General features: G+C 64.4%; 2 protein-coding genes across 2 annotated transcripts; both read left to right on the top strand.

Moving 5' to 3' along the window:
* The first annotated feature begins 1,992 nt into the window (after positions 1-1,992).
* ZBTB22 (zinc finger and BTB domain containing 22) lies at positions 1,993-8,550 on the top strand. The gene is given in 5 exon segments (XM_059835142.1): positions 1,993-1,997; positions 6,437-6,894; positions 6,897-6,976; positions 6,978-7,836; positions 8,540-8,550. Coding segments are annotated over 5 exon segments (1,413 nt in total).
* Positions 8,551-10,776: 2,226 nt separating this feature from the next.
* Positions 10,777-18,879, top strand: TAPBP (TAP binding protein; the record flags this gene model as incomplete). Its single annotated transcript, XM_059835141.1, is given in 11 exon segments — positions 10,777-10,813; positions 11,548-11,610; positions 12,471-12,496; positions 12,498-12,566; positions 12,569-12,719; positions 13,910-14,004; positions 14,007-14,164; positions 14,166-14,257; positions 15,653-15,891; positions 15,893-15,992; positions 18,851-18,879. Coding segments are annotated over 11 exon segments (1,059 nt in total), but the record flags the coding sequence as incomplete, so codon positions are not given.
* Between the last annotated feature and the right edge of the window lie 435 nt (positions 18,880-19,314).

The following is a 19,314-nucleotide window of genomic DNA, read 5'->3' as shown; positions in this document are numbered from 1 at the left end:
TATAGGGGGTGTGGGTTCTATAGGGGCCATAGGGGCTATAGGGGTGGGGGTATAGGGGGCTATAGGGGCCATAGGGGCTATAGGGTTTGTGGTATAGGGGGTCTATAGGGGCTGGGGCTATTGGGGTGGGGGTATAGGGGCTGTAGGGGGGGGTATAGGGGGTCTATGGGGTCGGGGGCTGTAGGGGTGGGGTATAGGGGGTCTATAGGGGCCATAGGGGCTATAGGGGTGGGGGTATAGGGGGTCTATAGGGTCGGGGGCTGTAGGGGGGGTATAGGGGTTCCATAGGGGCCATAGGGGCTATAGGGGTGGGGGTATAGGGGGTCTATAGGGGCCATAGGGGCTATAGGGGCTATAGGGGTGGGGGTATAGGGGCTGTAGGGGGGGGTATAGGGGGTCTATAGGGTCGGGGGCTGTAGGGGTGGGGGTATAGGGGGTCTATAGGGGCCATAGGGCTATAGGGGTGGGGGTATAGGGGCTGTAGGGGGGGGTATAGGGGGGCTATAGGGGCTATAGGGGCTATAGGGTTTGGGGTATAGGGGGTCTATAGGGGTTGGGGCTATAGGGTGGGGGTATAGGGGCTGTAGGGGGGATATAGGGGGTCTATAGGGGCCATAGGGGCTATAGGGGTGGGGGTATAGGGGGTCTATAGGGGTTGGGGCTATAGGGGTGGGGGTATAGGGGCTGTAGGGGGGATATAGGGGGTCTATAGGGGCCATAGGGGCTATAGGGGGTGGGGGTATAGGGGCTATAGGGGGTGGCGGTATAGGGGCTGTAGGGGGGGTATAGGGGGTCTATAGGGGCCATAGGGGCTATAGGGGTGGGGGTATGGGGTCTGTAGGGAGGTGTGGAGGGGCCAGGGCCATAGGGGCAGGAGCTATAGGGTCGAGGTTATAGGGGCTATAGGGGCTGGCGCTATAGGGGAGTGTTTAGGGGAATCCCGAGGGGTCGGGGGTACGGGGTGGGGGTGTAGGGGAGTCTATAGGGGCAGGAGCTATAGGGGTCGGGGTATAGGGACTATAGGGGTTGCGTAGGGGCCGGGGCTATAGGGCTGTGGGGTATAGCGGAGTCTATAGGGGCTGGGGCTATAGGGGATGCGTAGGGGAATCTATAGGGCTGGGGCTATAGGGATCTGGGCTGAGGCTATAGGGGATGCGTAGGGGAATCTATAGGGGCTATAGGGCTATAGGGATCGGGGTTGTAGAGGGTGGGGGTATAGGGGCTGGCACTATAGGGGATGCGTAGGGGAATCTATAGGGGCTATAGGGCTATAGGGATCGGGGTTGTAGAGGGTGGGGGTATAGGGGCTGGCGCTATAGGGGGTGCGTAGGGGAATCTATAGGGGCTGGAGGTATTGGGGGTGTGTGGGGGGGTATATATATAGGCTGGGGCTGTGGTAGGGTGTATAGGGGCTATAGGGGCTATAGGGCTATAGGGGAGCCTAGAGGGGCTGGGACTATAGGGACCAGGGCTATAGGGGGTGTATGGGGCTGGAGGTATAGGGAGTGGCGGTATAGGGGCTATAGGGGTGTGGAGGGCGTATAGGGACTGGAGCTATAGAAGCGTATAGGGACCGGGGCTGCAGAAGCTATAGGGGTTGGGTATAGAGGGGAGGGGGCTATAGGGGCTGGGGGGTGTATAGGGGCTGAGTCTGTGGGGGTCCCTGGGCCATATAGGGGCTGGAGAGACAGGGATGTATAGAGTTCGGGGCTATAGGGTGTATAGGGGCCGGGGGGTGTCTGGGGTGAATAGGGGCTGAGGCTGTGGTGCTTATAGAGGACGAAGCTATAGGGGGGGTTTGGGGCCGTATGGGGCTATAGGGGCTGTGGGGGGTATATAAGGGGGAATGTATAGGGACTGGAGCTATAGGTGTGTGGGGAGTGTATAGGGGCTGGGGCTATACGGGGTGTTTGGGGCACGTCAGGGGCCTGGGCTATAGGGTCATATAGGGGCTGGGGGGGTTGTGTGGGGTGTAGAAGGGCTATAGGGGCCATGGGGTATATAGGGGTGGGGAGGCTGTATGGGGTGCATAGGGGGTGGGGCTATAGGGGGAGTTGGTTGGGGTTATAGGGGATGTATGGGGTGCATAGGGGGTGGGGCTATAGGGTAAGTGTGGGGCTATAGGGGCTGGGGGCTATAGGGTAAGTGTGGGGCTATAGGGACTGGGGGCTATAAGGTAAGTGTGGGGCTATAGAGTAAGTGTGGGGCTATAGGGGCTGGGGGCTATAGGGGCTGGGGGCTATAGGGTAAGTGTGGGGGCTATAGGGTAAGTGTGGGGCTATAGGGGCTGGGGGCTATAGGGTAAGTGTGGGGGCTATAGGGTAAGTGTGGGGCTATAGGGGCTGGGGGCTATAGGGTAAGTGTGGGGCTATAGGGTAAGTGTGGGGCTATAGGGGCTGGGGGCTATAGGGTAAGTGGGGGCTATAGGGTAAGTGTGGGGCTATAGGGGCTGGGGGCTATAGGGTAAGTGTGGGGCTATAGGGTAAGTGTGGGGCTATAGGGGCTGGGGGCTATAGGGTAAGTGTGGGGCTATAGGGTAAGTGTGGGGCTATAGGGGCCGGGGGCTATAGGGTAAGTGTGGGGCTATAGGGTAAGTGTGGGGCTATAGGGGCTGGGGGCTATAGGGTAAGTGTGGGGCTATAGGGTAAGTGTGGGGCTATAGGGGCTGGGGGCTATAGGGTAAGTGTGGGGCTATAGGGTAAGTGTGGGGCTATAGGGGTTGGGGGCTATAGGGTAAGTGTGGGGCTATAGGGTAAGTGTGGGGGCTATAGGGGTTGGGGGCTATAGGGTAAGTGTGGGGGCTATAGGGTAAGTGTGGGGCTATAGGGGCCGGGGGCTATAGGGTAAGTGTGGGACTATAGGTTAAGTGTGGGGCTATAGGGGCCGGGGGCTATAGGGTAAGTGTGGGGCTATAGGGTAAGTGTGGGGCTATAGGGGTTGGGGGCTATAGGGTAAGTGTGGGGCTATAGGGGCTGGGGGCTATAGGGGCTGGGGGCTATAGGGTAAGTGTGGGGCTATAGGGTAAGTGTGGGGCTATAGGGGCTGGGGGCTATAGGGTAAGTGTGGGGCTATAGGGGTTGGGGGCTATAGGGTAAGTGTGGGGCTATAGGGTAAGTGTGGGGCTATAGGGGCTGGGGGCTATAGGGTAAGTGTGGGGGCTATAGGGTAAGTGTGGGGCTATAGGGGCCGGGGGCTATAGGGTAAGTGTGGGGCTATAGGGTAAGTGTGGGGCTATAGGGGCCGGGGGCTATAGGGTAAGTGTGGGGCTATAGGGTAAGTGTGGGGCTATAGGGGTTGGGGGCTATAGGGTAAGTGTGGGGCTATAGGGGCTGGGGGCTATAGGGTAAGTGTGGGGGTTATAGGGTAAGTGTGGGGCTATAGGGGCTGGGGGCTATAGGGTAAGTGTGGGGGCTATAGGGTAAGTGTGGGGCTATAGGGGCTGGGGGCTATAGGGTAAGTGTGGGGGCTATAGGGTAAGTGTGGGGCTATAGGGTAAGTGTGGGGCTATAGGGGCCGGGGGCTATAGGGTAAGTGTGGGACTATAGGTTAAGTGTGGGGCTATAGGGGCCGGGGGCTATAGGGTAAGTGTGGGGCTATAGGGTAAGTGTGGGGCTATAGGGGTTGGGGGCTATAGGGTAAGTGTGGGGCTATAGGGGCTGGGGGCTATAGGGTAAGTGTGGGGCTATAGGGTAAGTGTGGGGCTATAGGGGCTGGGGGCTATAGGGTAAGTGTGGGGCTATAGGTTAAGTGTGGGGCTATAGGGGCCGGGGGCTATAGGGTAAGTGTGGGGCTATAGGGTAAGTGTGGGGCTATAGGGGCTGGGGGCTATAGGGTAAGTGTGGGGCTATAGGTTAAGTGTGGGGCTATAGGGGCTGGGGGCTATAGGGTAAGTGTGGGGGTTATAGGGTAAGTGTGGGGCTATAGGGGCCGGGGGCTATAGGGTAAGTGTGGGGGCTATAGGGTAAGTGTGGGGCTATAGGGGCTGGGGGCTATAGGGTAAGTGTGGGGGCTATAGGGTAAGTGTGGGGCTATAGGGGCTGGGGGCTATAGGGTAAGTGTGGGGCTATAGGGTAAGTGTGGGGGCTATAGGGGCCGGGGGCTATAGGGTAAGTGTGGGGCTATAGGGTAAGTGTGGGGGCTATAGGGTAAGTGTGGGGCTATAGGGGCTGGGGGCTATAGGGTAAGTGTGGGGCTATAGGGTAAGTGTGGGGCTATAGGGTAAGTGTGGGGGCTATAGGGGCCGGGGGCTATAGGGTAAGTGTGGGGCTATAGGGTAAGTGTGGGGGCTATAGGGTAGGTGTGGGGCTATAGGGGCTGGGGGCTATAGGGTAAGTGTGGGGCTATAGGGTAAGTGTGGGGCTATAGGGGCCGGGGGCTATAGGGTAAGTGTGGGGCTATAGGTTAAGTGTGGGGCTATAGGGGCTGGGGGCTATAGGGTAAGTGTGGGGGTTATAGGGTAAGTGTGGGGCTATAGGGGCCGGGGGCTATAGGGTAAGTGTGGGGGCTATAGGGTAAGTGTGGGGCTATAGGGGCTGGGGGCTATAGGGTAAGTGTGGGGGCTATAGGGTAAGTGTGGGGCTATAGGGGCTGGGGGCTATAGGGTAAGTGTGGGGCTATAGGGTAAGTGTGGGGGCTATAGGGGCCGGGGGCTATAGGGTAAGTGTGGGGCTATAGGGTAAGTGTGGGGGCTATAGGGTAAGTGTGGGGCTATAGGGGCTGGGGGCTATAGGGTAAGTGTGGGGCTATAGGGTAAGTGTGGGGCTATAGGGTAAGTGTGGGGGCTATAGGGGCCGGGGGCTATAGGGTAAGTGTGGGGCTATAGGGTAAGTGTGGGGGCTATAGGGTAAGTGTGGGGCTATAGGGGCTGGGGGCTATAGGGTAAGTGTGGGGCTATAGGGTAAGTGTGGGGCTATAGGGGCCGGGGGCTATAGGGTAAGTGTGGGGCTATAGGGCCCTATAGGGGCCGGGGGGAGCTGAGCCGCGACCTGGGCCCTGGTCAGGGCTGTGGTCACGGTTTGGGGCAGAATTAAGGGGGTTTGGTGACGTTTCGGGGCGGATTTTGGGGGTTTTGGTGAAGTTTTGGGGCAGATTTTCAGCTTTCGGTACAGTTTTGGGGCAGTTTTGGGGGGTTTTGGTGGTTTTGGGACTGATTTTTGGGGCTTTGGTGAAAATTTGGAGCAGATTTTCAGGAGTTTGGTGATTTTGGGGGGCAAAATTTCAGGTTTTGGTGAAGTTTTGGGGATTTTCAGGGTTTTGGTGATGTTTTGGGGCAGATTTTTGGTGTTTTGGTGAAGTTTGGGGGCATGAATTTCGGTGGTTTGGTGGAGACTTGGCACCGATTTTCGGGGTTTTGGTGATGTTTTGGGCAGATTTTTGGGGTTGGTGAAAATTTGGGGCAGAATTTCGGTGCTTTGGTGAAAACTTGGGGCCAATTTTCGGGGTTTGGTGAAGTTTTGGGGCAGATTTTCGGTGGTTTGGTGAAGATTTGGTGCCGATTTTTGGGGTTTTGGTGATGTTTTGGGGCAGAAATTCGGGGGGTTCGGTGAAGTTTTGGAGTAGATTTTCAGGGTTTTGGTGCAGTTTTTGGGGCAGATTTTCAGTGGTTTGGTGAAGACGGCGCTGATTTTCGGGGGTTTGGTGAAGTGTTGGGGCAGATTTTCAGGGTTTTGGTGATGTTTTGGGACAGGTTTTTGGGGTTTTGGTGAAAACTTGGGGAAGATTTTCGGTGGTTTGGTGAGGTTTTTGGGGCCGATTGTTGGGCTTTTGGTGAAAATTTGGAGTATATTTTCGGGTTTTGGTGAAGTTTTAGGTCAGATTTTTGGGGTTTTGGTGAAGTTTTGGGGCAGATTTTTGGGGTTTTGGTGAAGTTTTGGGGCAGATTTTCAGGGTTTTGGTGAAAACTTGGGGCAGATTTTCGGTGGTTTTGTGACTTTTTGGGACAGATTTTCGGTGCTTTGATGAAGTTTTGGGACAGATTTTTGGGGTTTTGGGGAAGTTTTGGGACTGATTTTTGGGGTTTTGGTGAAGTTTTGGGACAGATTTTTGGGGTTTTGGTGAAGTTTTTGGGACAGATTTTTGGGGTTTTGGTGAAGTTTTGGGACAGATTTTTGGGGTTTTGGGGAAGTTTTGGGACTGATTTTTGGGGTTTTGGTGAAGTTTTGTGTCAGATTTTCAGGGTTTTGGTGAAGTTTTGGGACTGATTTTCGGGGTTTTGGTGAAGTTTTGTGTCAGATTTTCAGGGTTTTGGTGAAGTTTTGGGGCCGATTTTCGGGGTTTTGGTGACGTTTTGGAGCATATTTTCAGGTTTTGGTGACGTTTTGGGGCCAATTGTTGGGGTTTTGGTGAAGACTTGGGGCAGAGTTGAGGTGATTGGGTGACGGTGACGGTGCCGGACGGTTCCCCCCACCCCTAACCCTCCCCCCCCCCCGTCCCCCAGGAGCGTCGCCGCCGGGGCGGCGCCATGGATCCCTCGTGCGGCGGCGGCGGCGGCGGCGGTGGCGGTTTGGTCCACGTTTGACTTCCCGGAGATCACCAGCGCCTTGTTGGCCAACCTCAACCAACAACGGGTGGAAGGGAAACTCTGCGACATCTCCATCCACGTGCAAGGTCGGGTTTTCCGCGCTCACCGCGCCGTTTTGGCGGCTTCTTCGCCGTATTTCCACGACCAGGTCTTGCTGAAGAACATGACCTCCATCGTCCTGCCCAGCGTGATGGACCCCGGCGCCTTCGAAACCGTCTTGGGTTCGGCTTACACCGGCCGGCTCTCCATGGCGCCCGAGGAGATCGTCAACTTCTTGACGGTGGGCAGCGTCCTTCAGATGTGGCACATCGTGGACAAGTGCACCGAGCTCCTCAAGGAAGGACGAGCCGCCCCGGCGCCGCCGGGCCCTTCTTCCTCCTCCTCCTCCTCCTCTTCCTCTCCTCCTCCTCCTCCTCCTTGCGCGCCCACTCCAGCCGCACCAGCGACAACCAGTCCCCCCAGCAGCAGCAACTACTTCAGCCCCCGCGACGCCGCCGAAGGCGCCGAACCCCCCAAATATCCGCCCCGGGGGGTCCCCGAGGAGGTGGGGAAGGGAGGAAGCGGCGATCTGCTGGAGGCGGAGGAGGGCAGCGAGGACGGCGAAGGCGGACGCCGACCCCTCTACGTCCAACCAAGCATCGTCCCCCAAAAACAATGGGTCTACGTCAAACAGGAATGGCTGCAGGAGGATCTGGTCCTCACCTGCGAGGAAGACGAGGATCCGGTGGAAGGACCCGCTCAAGGACCACCCCGCGGCGGTGCCGCCGCCGCCCGTCCCGCCGCCCCCAAACTGGAGGAGCAGGTGAACTTCTGCGAATCCTCCGAGGATTTCCCCTCGCCCTACGAAAGCTTGGAAGACGCCGGCGGCGGTGCCGGTTCCTTCCCACCTCGTTCCCTCCTCCCCATGGACATGCAAGGCAACCAGATCTTGGTCTTCCCACCTCAAACCCCGGTCGAACACGGCGCCGTCCAACTGACGACGGCGGCGGCCGACGGCAACAAGATTTTCATGTGCCATTGCGGCAAAGCTTTCTCCCACAAGAGTATGAGGGACCGTCACGTCAACATGCACCTCAACCTCCGTCCCTTCGACTGTCCCGTCTGCAACAAGAAGTTCAAGATGAAGCACCACCTCACCGAGCACATGAAGACCCACACCGGCCTCAAACCCTACCAGTGCGACGTCTGCGCCAAAAAATTCATGTGGCGCGACAGCTTCATGCGGCACAAGGGCCACTGCGAACGTCGCCATCGGTTGGCGGGAGCTTTGCCGGTTCCTCCTCCCGCCTTCCTCGGGGCGGCCAAGAAGGAGCAAGGTTTTGGGGGGAGGGGGAGGGGGAGTGGGGGAGGGGGGAGGGAAGGGGCTGCCGGGGGGGTCGCCGAGGGGGGGAGGGGGGGGTTCGCCGGGGGGAAGGTGTGAGGGGTGGTGGGGGGGGGGGGGGTTCCGTCGCGCCTGGAGGTGTGGGTCCCATCGCACCTGGAGGTGTGGGTCCCGTCACATCTGGAGGTGTGGGTCCCATCCCACCTGGAGGTGTGGGTCCCATCCCGTCTGGATGTGTGGGTCCCATCCCATCTGGGCACCCAGGACCCATCATACCTGGAGGTGTGGGTCCCGTCACATCTGGAGGTGTGGGTCCCGTCGCGCCTGGAGGTGTGGGTCCCGTCCCATCTGGGCACCCAGGTCCCATCTAACCTGGATGTGTGGGTCCCATCACACGTGGAGGTGTGGGTCCCCGTCCCATCTGGGCACCCAGGTCCCATCTAACCTGGATGTGTGGGTCACATCGCACCTGGATGTGTGGGTCCCGTCCCACCTGGAGGTGTGGGTCCCATCATACCTGGAGGTGTGGGTCCCCGTCACACCTGGAGGTGTGGGTCCCATCGCACCTGGAGGTGTGGGTCCCATCGCACCTGGAGGTGTGGGTCCCGTCACATCTGGAGGTGTGGGTCCCATCGCACCTGGAGGTGTGGGTCCCATCCCGTCTGGATGTGTGGGTCCCGTCCCATCTGGGCACCCAGGTCCCATCTAACCTGGATGTGTGGGTCCCATCGCACCTGGATGTGTGGGTCCCATCCCATCTGAGCACCCAGGACCCATCGCACCTGGAGGTGTGGGTTGCGTCACGCCTGGAGGTGTGGGTCCCGTCATACGTGGGTGTGTGGGTCCCATCACGCCTGGAGGTGTGGGTCCCATCCCATCTGAGCACCCAGGTCCCATCTTGCCTGGATGTGTGGGTCCCGTCCCACCTGGAGGTGTGGGTCACATCCCACCTGGAGGTGTGGGTCCCGTCCCACCTGGAGGTGTGGGTCCCGTCCCACCTGGATGTGTGGGGTCCCATCTAACCTGGAGGTGTGGGTCCCGTCATACCTGAATGTGTGGGTCCCATCCCACCCTGGACATGTGGGTCCCATCGCACCTGGATATGTGGGTCCCATTGCGCCTGGACCTATGGGTCCCATGACACCTGGACACGTGGGTCCCATCCCGCTTGGAAGTGTGGGTCCTGTCACACCTGGACGTGTGGGTCCCGTCCCATCTGGGCACCCAGGTCCCATCTCGCCTGGAGGTGTGGGTCCCATCCCGCCTGGACATGTGGGTCCCATCGCACCTGAAGATGTGGGTCCCATCGCACCTGAAGATGTGGGTCCCATCGCGCCTGAAGATGTGGGTCCCACCCCACCTGGACATGTGGGTCCCACCCCACCTGGACATGTGGGTCCCATCCCGCCTGGACGTGTGGGTCCTGCCCCACCCACGGGGGTCCCCCGGGTCCCATCTCTCCCGGACACCTGGGTGCCCCCCCCCCCCCCACACCTGGGTGCCCCCCCCCCCACCTGGGTGCCCCCGGGCGGAGCCGCTGTGGGTGTCCCCCCCCCATGTTGGTGTTGGTGTGTGTGTGTAAACGACCGGTGCTGAGCCGGGAACTGTCACCCGTCACCCCCCGTCACCCGTCACCCCCCGTCACCCACCCGTCACCCCCACGGTACGACCGGCCTGGGGCCACCCTGACCCCTGGGTCCATGGGTGCCCCCCACCCTGACCCCTGGGTCCCCCCACCCTGACCCCTGGGTCCATGGGTGCCCCCCACCCTGACCTCTGGGGCCATGGGTGCCCCCCACCCTGACCCCTGGGTCCCCCCACCCTGATGCCTGGGTCCATGGGTGCCCCCCCACCCTGACCCTTGAGTCTATGGGTGCCCCCCACCCTGACCCCTGGGTCTGTGGGTGCCCCCCACCCTGACCTCTGGGGCCATGGGTGCCCCCCACCTTCATGCCAGGGCCCATGGGTGCCCCCCCCAGACCCCTTGGGTCCATGGGTGCCCCCCACCCTGACCTCTGGGGCCATGGGTGCCCCCCACCCTGACCCCTACATCTGTGGGTGCCCCCCACCCTGACCTCTGGGGCCATGGGTGCCCCCCACCTTCATGCCAGGGCCCATGGGTGCCCCCCCCAGACCCCTTGGGTCCATGGGTGCCCCCCCACCCTGACCCCTGGGTCCCCCCACCCTGACCCCTGGGTCCATGGGTGCCCCCCACCCTGACCCCTGGGTCTGTGGGTGCCCCCCACCCTGACCCCTGGGCCCATGGGTGCCCCCCCCACCCCCAACCCCTGGCTCAGTGGGTGCCCCCCCCTTGACCCCAGCACCCATGGGTGCCCCCCGCCCCCTGGGTGCTCCCACCCACCCTCCTGCCTCCGTGGGTGCCCCCCCCCCGGTGAGGGTGGGGGTGGGGGTGTCCCCCCCCGCCCCTCCCCCCCCTTTTGTAATTTGAGTCCATTCGTGGCATTTTTTTAACGTCGGTAAATAGTGACCGGTCCGGAGGACTCCGCCTCATGGGGGCGGGGGCGGGGGCGGGGCCGGGGGCGGGGCGAAGGCGGGGAGGGCGGGGCAAAGCGCCTTAGGGGCGGGGCGGGGCGGGAGGGAGGCGGGACCCGGTTTTGCGCGAAGGGGGTGGGGGCGTGGCGTGGGGAGAGGGGGCGTGGCGTGGGGAGAGGGGGCGTGGCGTGGGAGGGGGCGGGGCGTGGGGAGAGGGGGTGTGGGAGGGGCGTGGCGTGGGAGGGGCGTGGTGTGGGAGGGGGGGCGTGGCGTGGGGAGAGGGGGCGTGGGAGGGGCGTGGTGTGGGGAGAGGGGGCGTGGCGTGGGGAGAGGGGGCGTGGGAGGGGCGTGGCGTGGGGAGAGGGGGCGTGGCGTAGGGAGGGGGCGTGGCGTAGGGAGGGGGCGTGGCCGGGAAAGCGAAAGCGAAAGCGGCGGCGGAGCGATGGCGGCGGGAGCGGCGCTGTGGGCGCTGCTGGCGGGTGAGGGGGGGGCGGGACCCCCACCCCGGGGTCCCCTGGGACACCCCCACCCCTGGGACCCCCACACCCCCCCCTATGCCCCCCCGGGACCCCCCCCCCACCCCAATGACACCCCACCCTGGGACCCCCCCCGGGACCCCACCCCCACCCCTGGGACCCCCCACCCTGGGACACCCCCAGCCCCCCCCCAGGACCCCCCCACCCTGAGACCCCCCCGGGACCCCCCCACCTCTGCGACCCCTCGAGACCCCCCCCCCCGGGACCCCCCCACCCCGAGACCCCCCCCCGCCCCCCCAGGACCCCCCCCACCCCGGGACCCCCCACCCTGGGACCCCCCCCAGCCCCCCCAATGACACCCCACCCTGGGACCCCCCCGGGACCCCCCCCCCCCACCCTGGGACCCCCCACCCTGGGACCCCTCAAGACCCCCCCCCGGGACCCCCCACCCCCACCCTGGGACCCCCCCGGGAGCCCCCCCCCACCCTGGGACACCCCCGGGACCCCACCCCCCCCCGGGACCCCTCGAGACCCCCACCCCGGGACCCCCCCCACCCCGACCCCCCCCCCCCCCTGACGCCGGTGGGTCCCACAGGGCTCTTCCTGCCGGGGTGGGGGAGGGCAGATGTGGGGTCCCCCCCCCCCCGGGGCCCCCTCCCCCCACTGCCCTGCACCCTGCTGGGGCCGGGGGGGGGGTGGGGGCGCTGCCGGACCCCGTTCTGCTGCGGCTGCGGGGGGGGCCCCGACCGACCCCCCCCCCGAGGGCCCCCCGGACCCTGATGTCACCTTCGACGTCACCGGTAGGTCCCTGAGTGTCACCCTCCTGCCCCATGGAGGGGGGGGCAGCACCGAGTTCTGCCCCACACGTGGGGGTCAGCACCCTCCTGCCCCATACACGGGGGGTGGGGGGGGGTGTCAGCATCCAGCCCTGCCCCACACGTGGGGGTCAGCACCCTCCTGCCCCATGGAGGGGGGGGCAGCACCCAGTTCTGCCCCACACGTGGGGGTCAGCACCCTCCTGCCCCATACACGGGGGGTGGGGGGGGTGTCCAGCATCCAGCCCTGCCCCACACGTGGGGGGTCAGCACCCTCCTGCCCCATTGAGGGGGGCCTCAGCACCCTCCTGCCCCACACGTGTGGGTCAGCACCCTCCTGCCCCATTAAGGGGGTCTCAGCACCCTCCTGCCCCACACGTGTGGGTCACCACCCTCCTGCCCCCATGGTGGGTGGGGGGGGGTGTCAGCACCCTCCTGCCCCATTGAAGGAGGGTCAGCACCCTCCTGCCCCATTAAGGGGGTCTCAGCACCCTCCTGCCCCATTGAGGGGGGCCTCAGCACCCTCCTGCCCCACACGTGTGGGTCACCACCCTCCTGCCCCATGGTGGGTGGGTGGGGTGTCAGCACCCTCCTGCCCCATTGAGGGAGGGTCAGCACCCTCCTGCCCCACACGTGTGGGTCAGCACCCTCCTGCCCCATTAAGGGGGTCTCAGCACCCTCCTGCCCCCACACGTGTGGGTCAGCACCCTCCTGCCCCATTAAGGGGGTCTCAGCACCCTCCTGCCCCACACGTGTGGGTCAGCACCCTCCTGCCCCATTGAGGGGGGGGATCAGCACCCAGCCCTGCCCCACACGTGTGGGTCAGCACCCTCCTCTCCCCGCAGACCCCTGGGGCGCCCTGACCAGGGCGTGGGGCCCCCCCCTGGACGCCCCCCAAGTGCGAGCTGAGCCCCACGGTGCCGGGCCCCCCCCCCCCCCGGCCTGGGCCCCCTCCCTGGCCCCCGACGCCCGCAGCCCCCCCGGCCTGGGGGGGCCCTGGTGGGTGCTCTCCCTGGGGACCCCCCGCTACGGCGTCACCGCGCTGCTGCAGGGACAGTCCCGCTCTGCCACCGCCACCGCCACCGCTGTCACCGGTAAGGGGGGCGCCCCACTGTCCCCCTCAACCCCTGTGTGTGTCCCCCCCCCAATGTCCCCCTGCGCTGTGTCCCCCCCCCCCATTGTCCCCATGGCACCTGTGGTCACCGTGTCCCCGTGTCCCCCCATGTCCCCTCCACTCTCCATGTCCCCCCCTATGTCCCCACGTCCCCCCCCGTGTCCCCCCACTCTGTGTCCCCCCCATGTCCCCCCATGTCCCCACATCCTCTCTGCTCTCCATGTCCCCATGTCCCCCCCCACTCTGTGTCCCCACGTGTCCCCCCATGTCCCCCCCCATGTCCCCCCTGTCCCCTCTGCTCCCCATGTCCCCATGTCCCCCCATGTCCCCCACATGTCCCCATGTCCCCCCCGTGTCCCCCCCATGTCCCCCATGTCCCCTCCACTCCCCATGTCCCCACGTGTCCCCCCCATGTCCCCCCCACATCCCCCCTGTGTCCCCGTGTCCCCTCTGCTCCCCGTGTCCCCATGTCCCCCCATGTCCCCTCTGCTGTGTCCCCATGTCCCCCCACATCCCCCATGTCCCCTCTTCTCTCCATGTCCCCATGTGCCCCCCCCGTGTCCCCATGTCCCCCCCATGTCCCCCCATGTCCCCTCCGCTCCCCATGTCCCCACGTGTCCCCCCTTGTCCCCCCCCATGTCCCCCCTGTCCCCTCTGCTCTCCATGTCCCCATGTCCCTCCCCATGTCCCCCCCACTCTGTGTCCCCCCCATGTCCCCCCATGTCCCCCCCCATGTCCCCTCTGCTCTCCATGTCCCCATGTCCCCCCTGTGTCCCCTCCACTGTGTCCCCCCATGTCCCCCATGTCCCCTCCACCCCCCCATGTCCCCATGTGTCCCCCCATGTCCCCCATGTCCCCCCATGTCCCCTCCACTCCCCATGTCCCCACATGTCCCCCCATGTCCCCTCTGCTCTCCATGTCCCATGTCCCCCCCCCGTGTCCCCATGTCCCCCCTGTCCCCTCCTCTCCCCACGTCCCCACGTGTCCCCCCATGTCCCCATGTCCCCACCATGTCCCCCCGTCCCCTCCACTCTCTGTCTCCCCCCCACGTCCCCCCCCCTACGTCCCCCCCATGTCCCCCCGTCCCCTCCACGCCCCCATGTCCCCACGTGTCCCCCCACATCCCCTCCACGTCCCCACATCCCCCCCCCCCCCTCCATGTCCCCGCAGTGTCCCTCTCCGTCTTCACCCTGACCCCGGAATTGGGGGGTCCCCCGGGGTCCCCCCTGGAACTCCACTGCGCCTTCGCCGCCCCACCCCCGGCCCCTTCGCCCTGGAATGGCGCCACCAGCACCGGGGCGTCGGCCGACGCCTCCTCGCCTACACCTCGGCCGACGCCCCGCGTCCGCCGCGCCGCTCCCGACGTCCAACTGCTGACGGGGACGGCGCCGGGGTGGGGGTCCGCGAGGTGACGCTCCGCCTGACCCCCCTCACCGTCGCCCACCGGGGGCACCCACGTCTGCTCCGTCTTCCTGCCCCACGGCGAGGCCCAGCAGCTCCTGCGTGTCCACGTCCTCGGTCAGGGTCGTTTTCTGTTCCCCCCCCCCCCCCGCCGCCCTATATGGACCGCCTCCGGGGCCGTACGGTGCCTATGGGACCGGGGCGGGAACTTGGGGGGGGGGGGTGGGGGGGTGGGATCGGGCACTGACAGCCCATAGAGGGGAAAGGAGGGGGCTGGGAGGGTTGTATGTGGGCTCAGACATACCGGACAGGGCCATATAGACTGTATCGGACCGGTCCGTAATCCTATATGGACCACATGTGGGGTAGGAGGCAGGTCCCAGTGTCCCCCCAGTGCCCATAGAGGGGAAAGGAGGGGGCTGGGAGGGGGGGATGTGGGCTCAGACATACCGGACAGGGCCATATAGACCGTATCGGACCGGTCCGTAATCCTATATGGACCACATGTGGGGTAGGAGCAGGTCCCAGTGTCCCCCAGTGCCCATAGAGGGGAAAGGAGGGGGCTGGGAGGGGGGGATGTGGGCTCAGACATACCGGACAGGGCCATATAGACCGTATCGGACCGGTCCGTAATCATATATGGACCACATGTGGGGTAGGAGCAGGTCCCAGTGTCCCCCAGTGCCCATAGAGGGGAAAGGACCAGGCTGGGAGGGTTGTACTGGGGTAAAGACATACCGGACAGGGCCATATAGACCGTATCAGACTGGTCCGTAACCCTATATGGACCCCGTGTGGGGTAGGAGCAGGTCCCAGTGCCCATAGAGGGGAAAGGAGGGGACTGGGAGGGGTGTATGTGGGCTCAGACATACCAGATGGGCCATATAGACCGTATTGGACCGGTCCGTAACCCTATATGGACCCCGTGTGGGGTAGGAGCAGGTCCCAGTGCCCATAGAGGGGAAAGGAGGGGACTGGGACAGTTATATTGGGGCTCAGACCTATAGGACTGGCCCATATAGACCGTATCGGACCGGTCCGTAACCCTATATGGACCCCGTGTGGGGTAGGAGCAGGTCCCAGTGCCCATAGAGGGGAAAAGGAGGGAACTGGGAGGGGTGTATGTGGGCTCAGACATATCAGATGGGCCATATAGACCGTATCGGACCGGTCCGTAACCCTATATGGACCCCCGTGTGGGGTAGGAGCAGGTCCCAGTGCCCATAGAGGGGAAAGGAGGGGGACTGGGACAGTTGTATTGGGGCTCAGACGTATAGGACCGGCCCATATAGACTGTATTGGACCGGTCCTCAATCCTATATGGACCCCGTGGGGGTGGGACCCGGGGCGCTATAGGGCATCTCAGCCCCCTCTCCAGCCCCCCCCCCGCCCCAGTCCCCATGGAGGGACTGGTCTGTAGGCGCTGTCCCCCCAAGAGGGACCCATCTACGGGGCCATATAGGTCCGGACCATACTGGATCCGGACCGGTCCGTATCTGTATGTGTCCCCAGAGCCCCCCAAGGTGACGCTGGGCCCTACGCCGCTGGTGGTGGCCCCGGGGACGACGGCTGAACTGCGGTGCGAGACCTCGGGCTACTTCCCCCTGGACGTGGGGGTGCGGTGGCAACGAAGGGCCGGAGATTCGGGGTCACCGTTGCCACTGGAGGCCACCGTGGCCATGACCTGGAGCTCGGGCCACCGTCGGGGACCCGGTGGCACCTTCAGCCGTAGTAACGGAGCGCGACTCGTCCCCAGCGCGTCCCCACCATCACGGGGACGTCTATACCTGCGTGGTGACCCACGTGGCGTTGGCCGCCCCACTGCGCGTCCACCTGCGGCTGGAGGTGGCCGGTGAGTGGCCGGAGAGGGGGGGGGGGACACACGGGGACAGGGGTGGGGACATCAGGGGACAATGGGGGTGGGGGGGGGTGCTGAGGGGGTGAGGGGGGTTGGGGACGTCAAGAGGGGGGACCGGGGTTGGAGTTGGGGACAGTATAGGAGGGGAGGGTGGGGGTTGGGGACACCGGGGGGGGGGGTGGGATTGGGTTTGGGGACATGGGGGACAAGGGTTGGGGACACCAAGGGACATTGGGACAAGGGCTGGGGACACCAGGACAAGGGTTGGGGACACCAAGGGACATTGGGACAAGGGCTGGGGACACCAGGACAAGGGTTGGGGACACCAAGGGACATTGGGACAAGGGCTGGGGACACCAGGACCAGAGTTGGGGACACCAAGGGACATTGGGGACAAGTGTTGGGGACACCGGGACAAGGGTTGGGGACACCAAGGGACATTGGGATGAGGGTTGGGGGACACCAAGGGACATCGGGATGAGGGTTGGGGACACCAAGGGACACCAGGTCCAGGACTGGGGACACCAATGGACATTGGGACAAAGGTCTGGGGACACCAGGACCAGAGTTGGGGACACCAAGGGACATCGGGACAAGGGTTGGGGACACCAAGGGACATCGGGACGAGGTTTGGGGGACACCAAGGGACACCAGGACAAAGGTTGGGGACACCAAGGGACATTGGGACAAGTGTTGGGGACACCGGGACAAGGGTTGGGGGACACCAAGGGACACCAGGACAAGGGTTGGGGACACCAAGGGGGGCCAGGACCAGAGTTGGGGACACCAAGGGACATTGGGACAAGTGTTGGAGACACCGGGACAAGGGTTGGGGACACCAGGACAAGGGTTGGGGACACCAAGGGACACCAGGACAAGGGTTGGGGACAGCAGGACAAGGGTTGGGGACACCAAGGGACATTAGGACAAGGGCTGGGGACACCAGGACCAGAGCTGGGGACACCAAGGGACATCGGGACAAGGGTTGGGGACACCAAGGGGTGCCAGGACCAGAGTTGGGGACACCAAGGGACATTGGGACAAGTGTGGGGGACACCAAGGGACATCGGGACAAGGGCTGGGGACACCAAGGGACACCGGGACGAGGGTTGGGGACACCAAGGGGTGCCAGGACCAGAGTTGGGGACACCAAGGGCCACCAGGACAAGGGTTGGGGACACCAAGGGACACCAGGACAAGGGTTGGGGACACCAGGACAAGGGTTGGGGACACCAAGGGACATTGGGACAAGTGTTGGGAACACCAAGGGACATCGGGATGAGGGTTGGGGACACCAAGGGACACCGGGACCAGGATTGGGGACACCAAAGGGACATTGGGACAAGTGTGGGGGACACCAAGGGACATCGGGACAAGGGCTGGGGACACCAAGGGACACCGGGACGAGGGTTGGGGACACCAAGGGACATCGGGACAAGGGTTGGGGACACCAAGGGCCACCAGGACAAGGGTTGGGGACACCAAGGGACATTGGGACAAGGGCTGGGGACACCAGGACCAGAGTTGGGGGACACCAAGGGACACCAGGACAAGGGTTGGGGACACCAAGGGACATTGGGACAAGTGTTGGGAACACCAAGGGACATCGGGATGAGGGTTGGGGACACCAAGGGACACCAGGACCAGGATTGGGGACACCAAGGGACATTGGGACAAGTGTGGGGGACACCAAGGGACACCGGGACAAGGGTTGGGGGACACCGAGGGCCACCAGGCGGGTGGCCGGGGCCACCAAGGGCCGGGGGGGGGCGGTGGCTCAGGTGTCCCCCTGTCCCCTCAGGCGCCGCGGGGCCGACGCCTGGAGGACGCGGTGGCACTGGGCCTGGTGGCCTTCGTCCTCGGCGGGCTCTGGCGCTGGCTCGGCCCCGCCCGTGAGTCGGGGACACGGGTGGCCCTGTGTCCCCCTGTCCCCATGTCCCCATGTCCCCCCCATGTCCCCCCCTGTCCCCCTGTCCCCCTGTCCCCATGTCCCCATGTCCCCCCATGTCCCCCCATGTCCCCCTGTCCCCCCTGTCCCCCTGTCCCCATGTCCCCCCATGTCCCCATGTCCCCCCATGTCCCCCCATGTCCCCATGTCCCTCATGTCCCACTGTCCCCCCCATGTCCCCCCTGTCCCCATGTCCCCACGTCCCCCCACGTCCCCATGTCCCCCCATGTCCCCATGTCCCCCACGTCCCCCCATGTCCCCATGTCCCCCCACGTCCCCCCCACGTCCCCATGTCCCCCCATGTCCCCATGTCCCCCACGTCCCCCCATGTCCCCATGTCCCCCCACGTCCCCCATGTCCCCATGTCCCCATGTCCCCCATGTCCCCACGTCCCCCCACGTCCCCCCATGTCCCCCCCATGTCCCCATGTCCCCCCACGTCCCCCCATGTGTCCCCATGTCCCCATGTCCCCCACGTCCCCCCACCCCCATGTGTCCCCATGTCCCCCCATGTCCCCCCACGTCCCCCCCATGTCCCCCTGTCCCCCCACATCCCCCCATGTCCCCCCCCATGTCCCCATGTCCCCATGTCCCCCCATGTCCCCATGTCCCCCATGTCCCCATGTCCCCCACGTCCCCCCACGTCCCCCCATGTGTCCCCATGTCCCCATGTCCCCCACGTCCCCCCACCCCCATGTGTCACCATGTGTCCCCATGTCCCCATGTCCCCATGTCCCCATGTCCCCCACGTCCCCCATGTCCCCCATGTCCCCCACGTCCCCCCCATGTCCCCATGTCCCCATGTCCCCCATGTCCCCCCCCATGTCCCCATGTCCCCCACGTCCCCCCCCCGTCCCCCATGTCCCCAGTGGTGGCAGTCCCCTGACCCCCCCTCTCTCCCGCAGCCCTGCGCCCCCCGGACCAGGAGCTCAAGGTAATGTCCCCGTCCCCGGGGGTGCCACCCCCCCCCCCCCCCCCCCCGTGTCCCCAAATGTCCCCGCGCCTCAGCTGTCCCCTCCCCTGCAGAAGCCGCGGTGACCCCGACGCTGGAGCCGGGGACAGAACGAATAAACGGGGGGTGGGACCCCCAAAAGTGGTGACTGTGTCTCTGTGTCCCCACGTCCCCACGTCCCCACATGTCCCCCATGTCCCCATCTCCTCCCCCATATCCCCCCATGTCCCCCCATGTCCCTTTGTCCCCCCCATGTCCCCCCTTGTCCCCTCTTGTCCCCATGAGTCCCCATGTCCCCCCATGTCCCCACATTGACACATGTCCCCATGACCCCCACTGTTGTCCCCATGTCCCAATGTCCCCCCCACATGTCCCTATGTCCCCCAATGGTCCCCCCATGTCCCCATGTGTCCCCAT

Source organism: Gavia stellata, unplaced genomic scaffold (genome assembly GCF_030936135.1).
Source record: "Gavia stellata isolate bGavSte3 unplaced genomic scaffold, bGavSte3.hap2 HAP2_SCAFFOLD_1087, whole genome shotgun sequence".
NCBI classification, from domain to species: Eukaryota; Metazoa; Chordata; class Aves; order Gaviiformes; family Gaviidae; genus Gavia; species Gavia stellata.
This window is presented reverse-complemented; position numbering and strand designations above follow the sequence as displayed.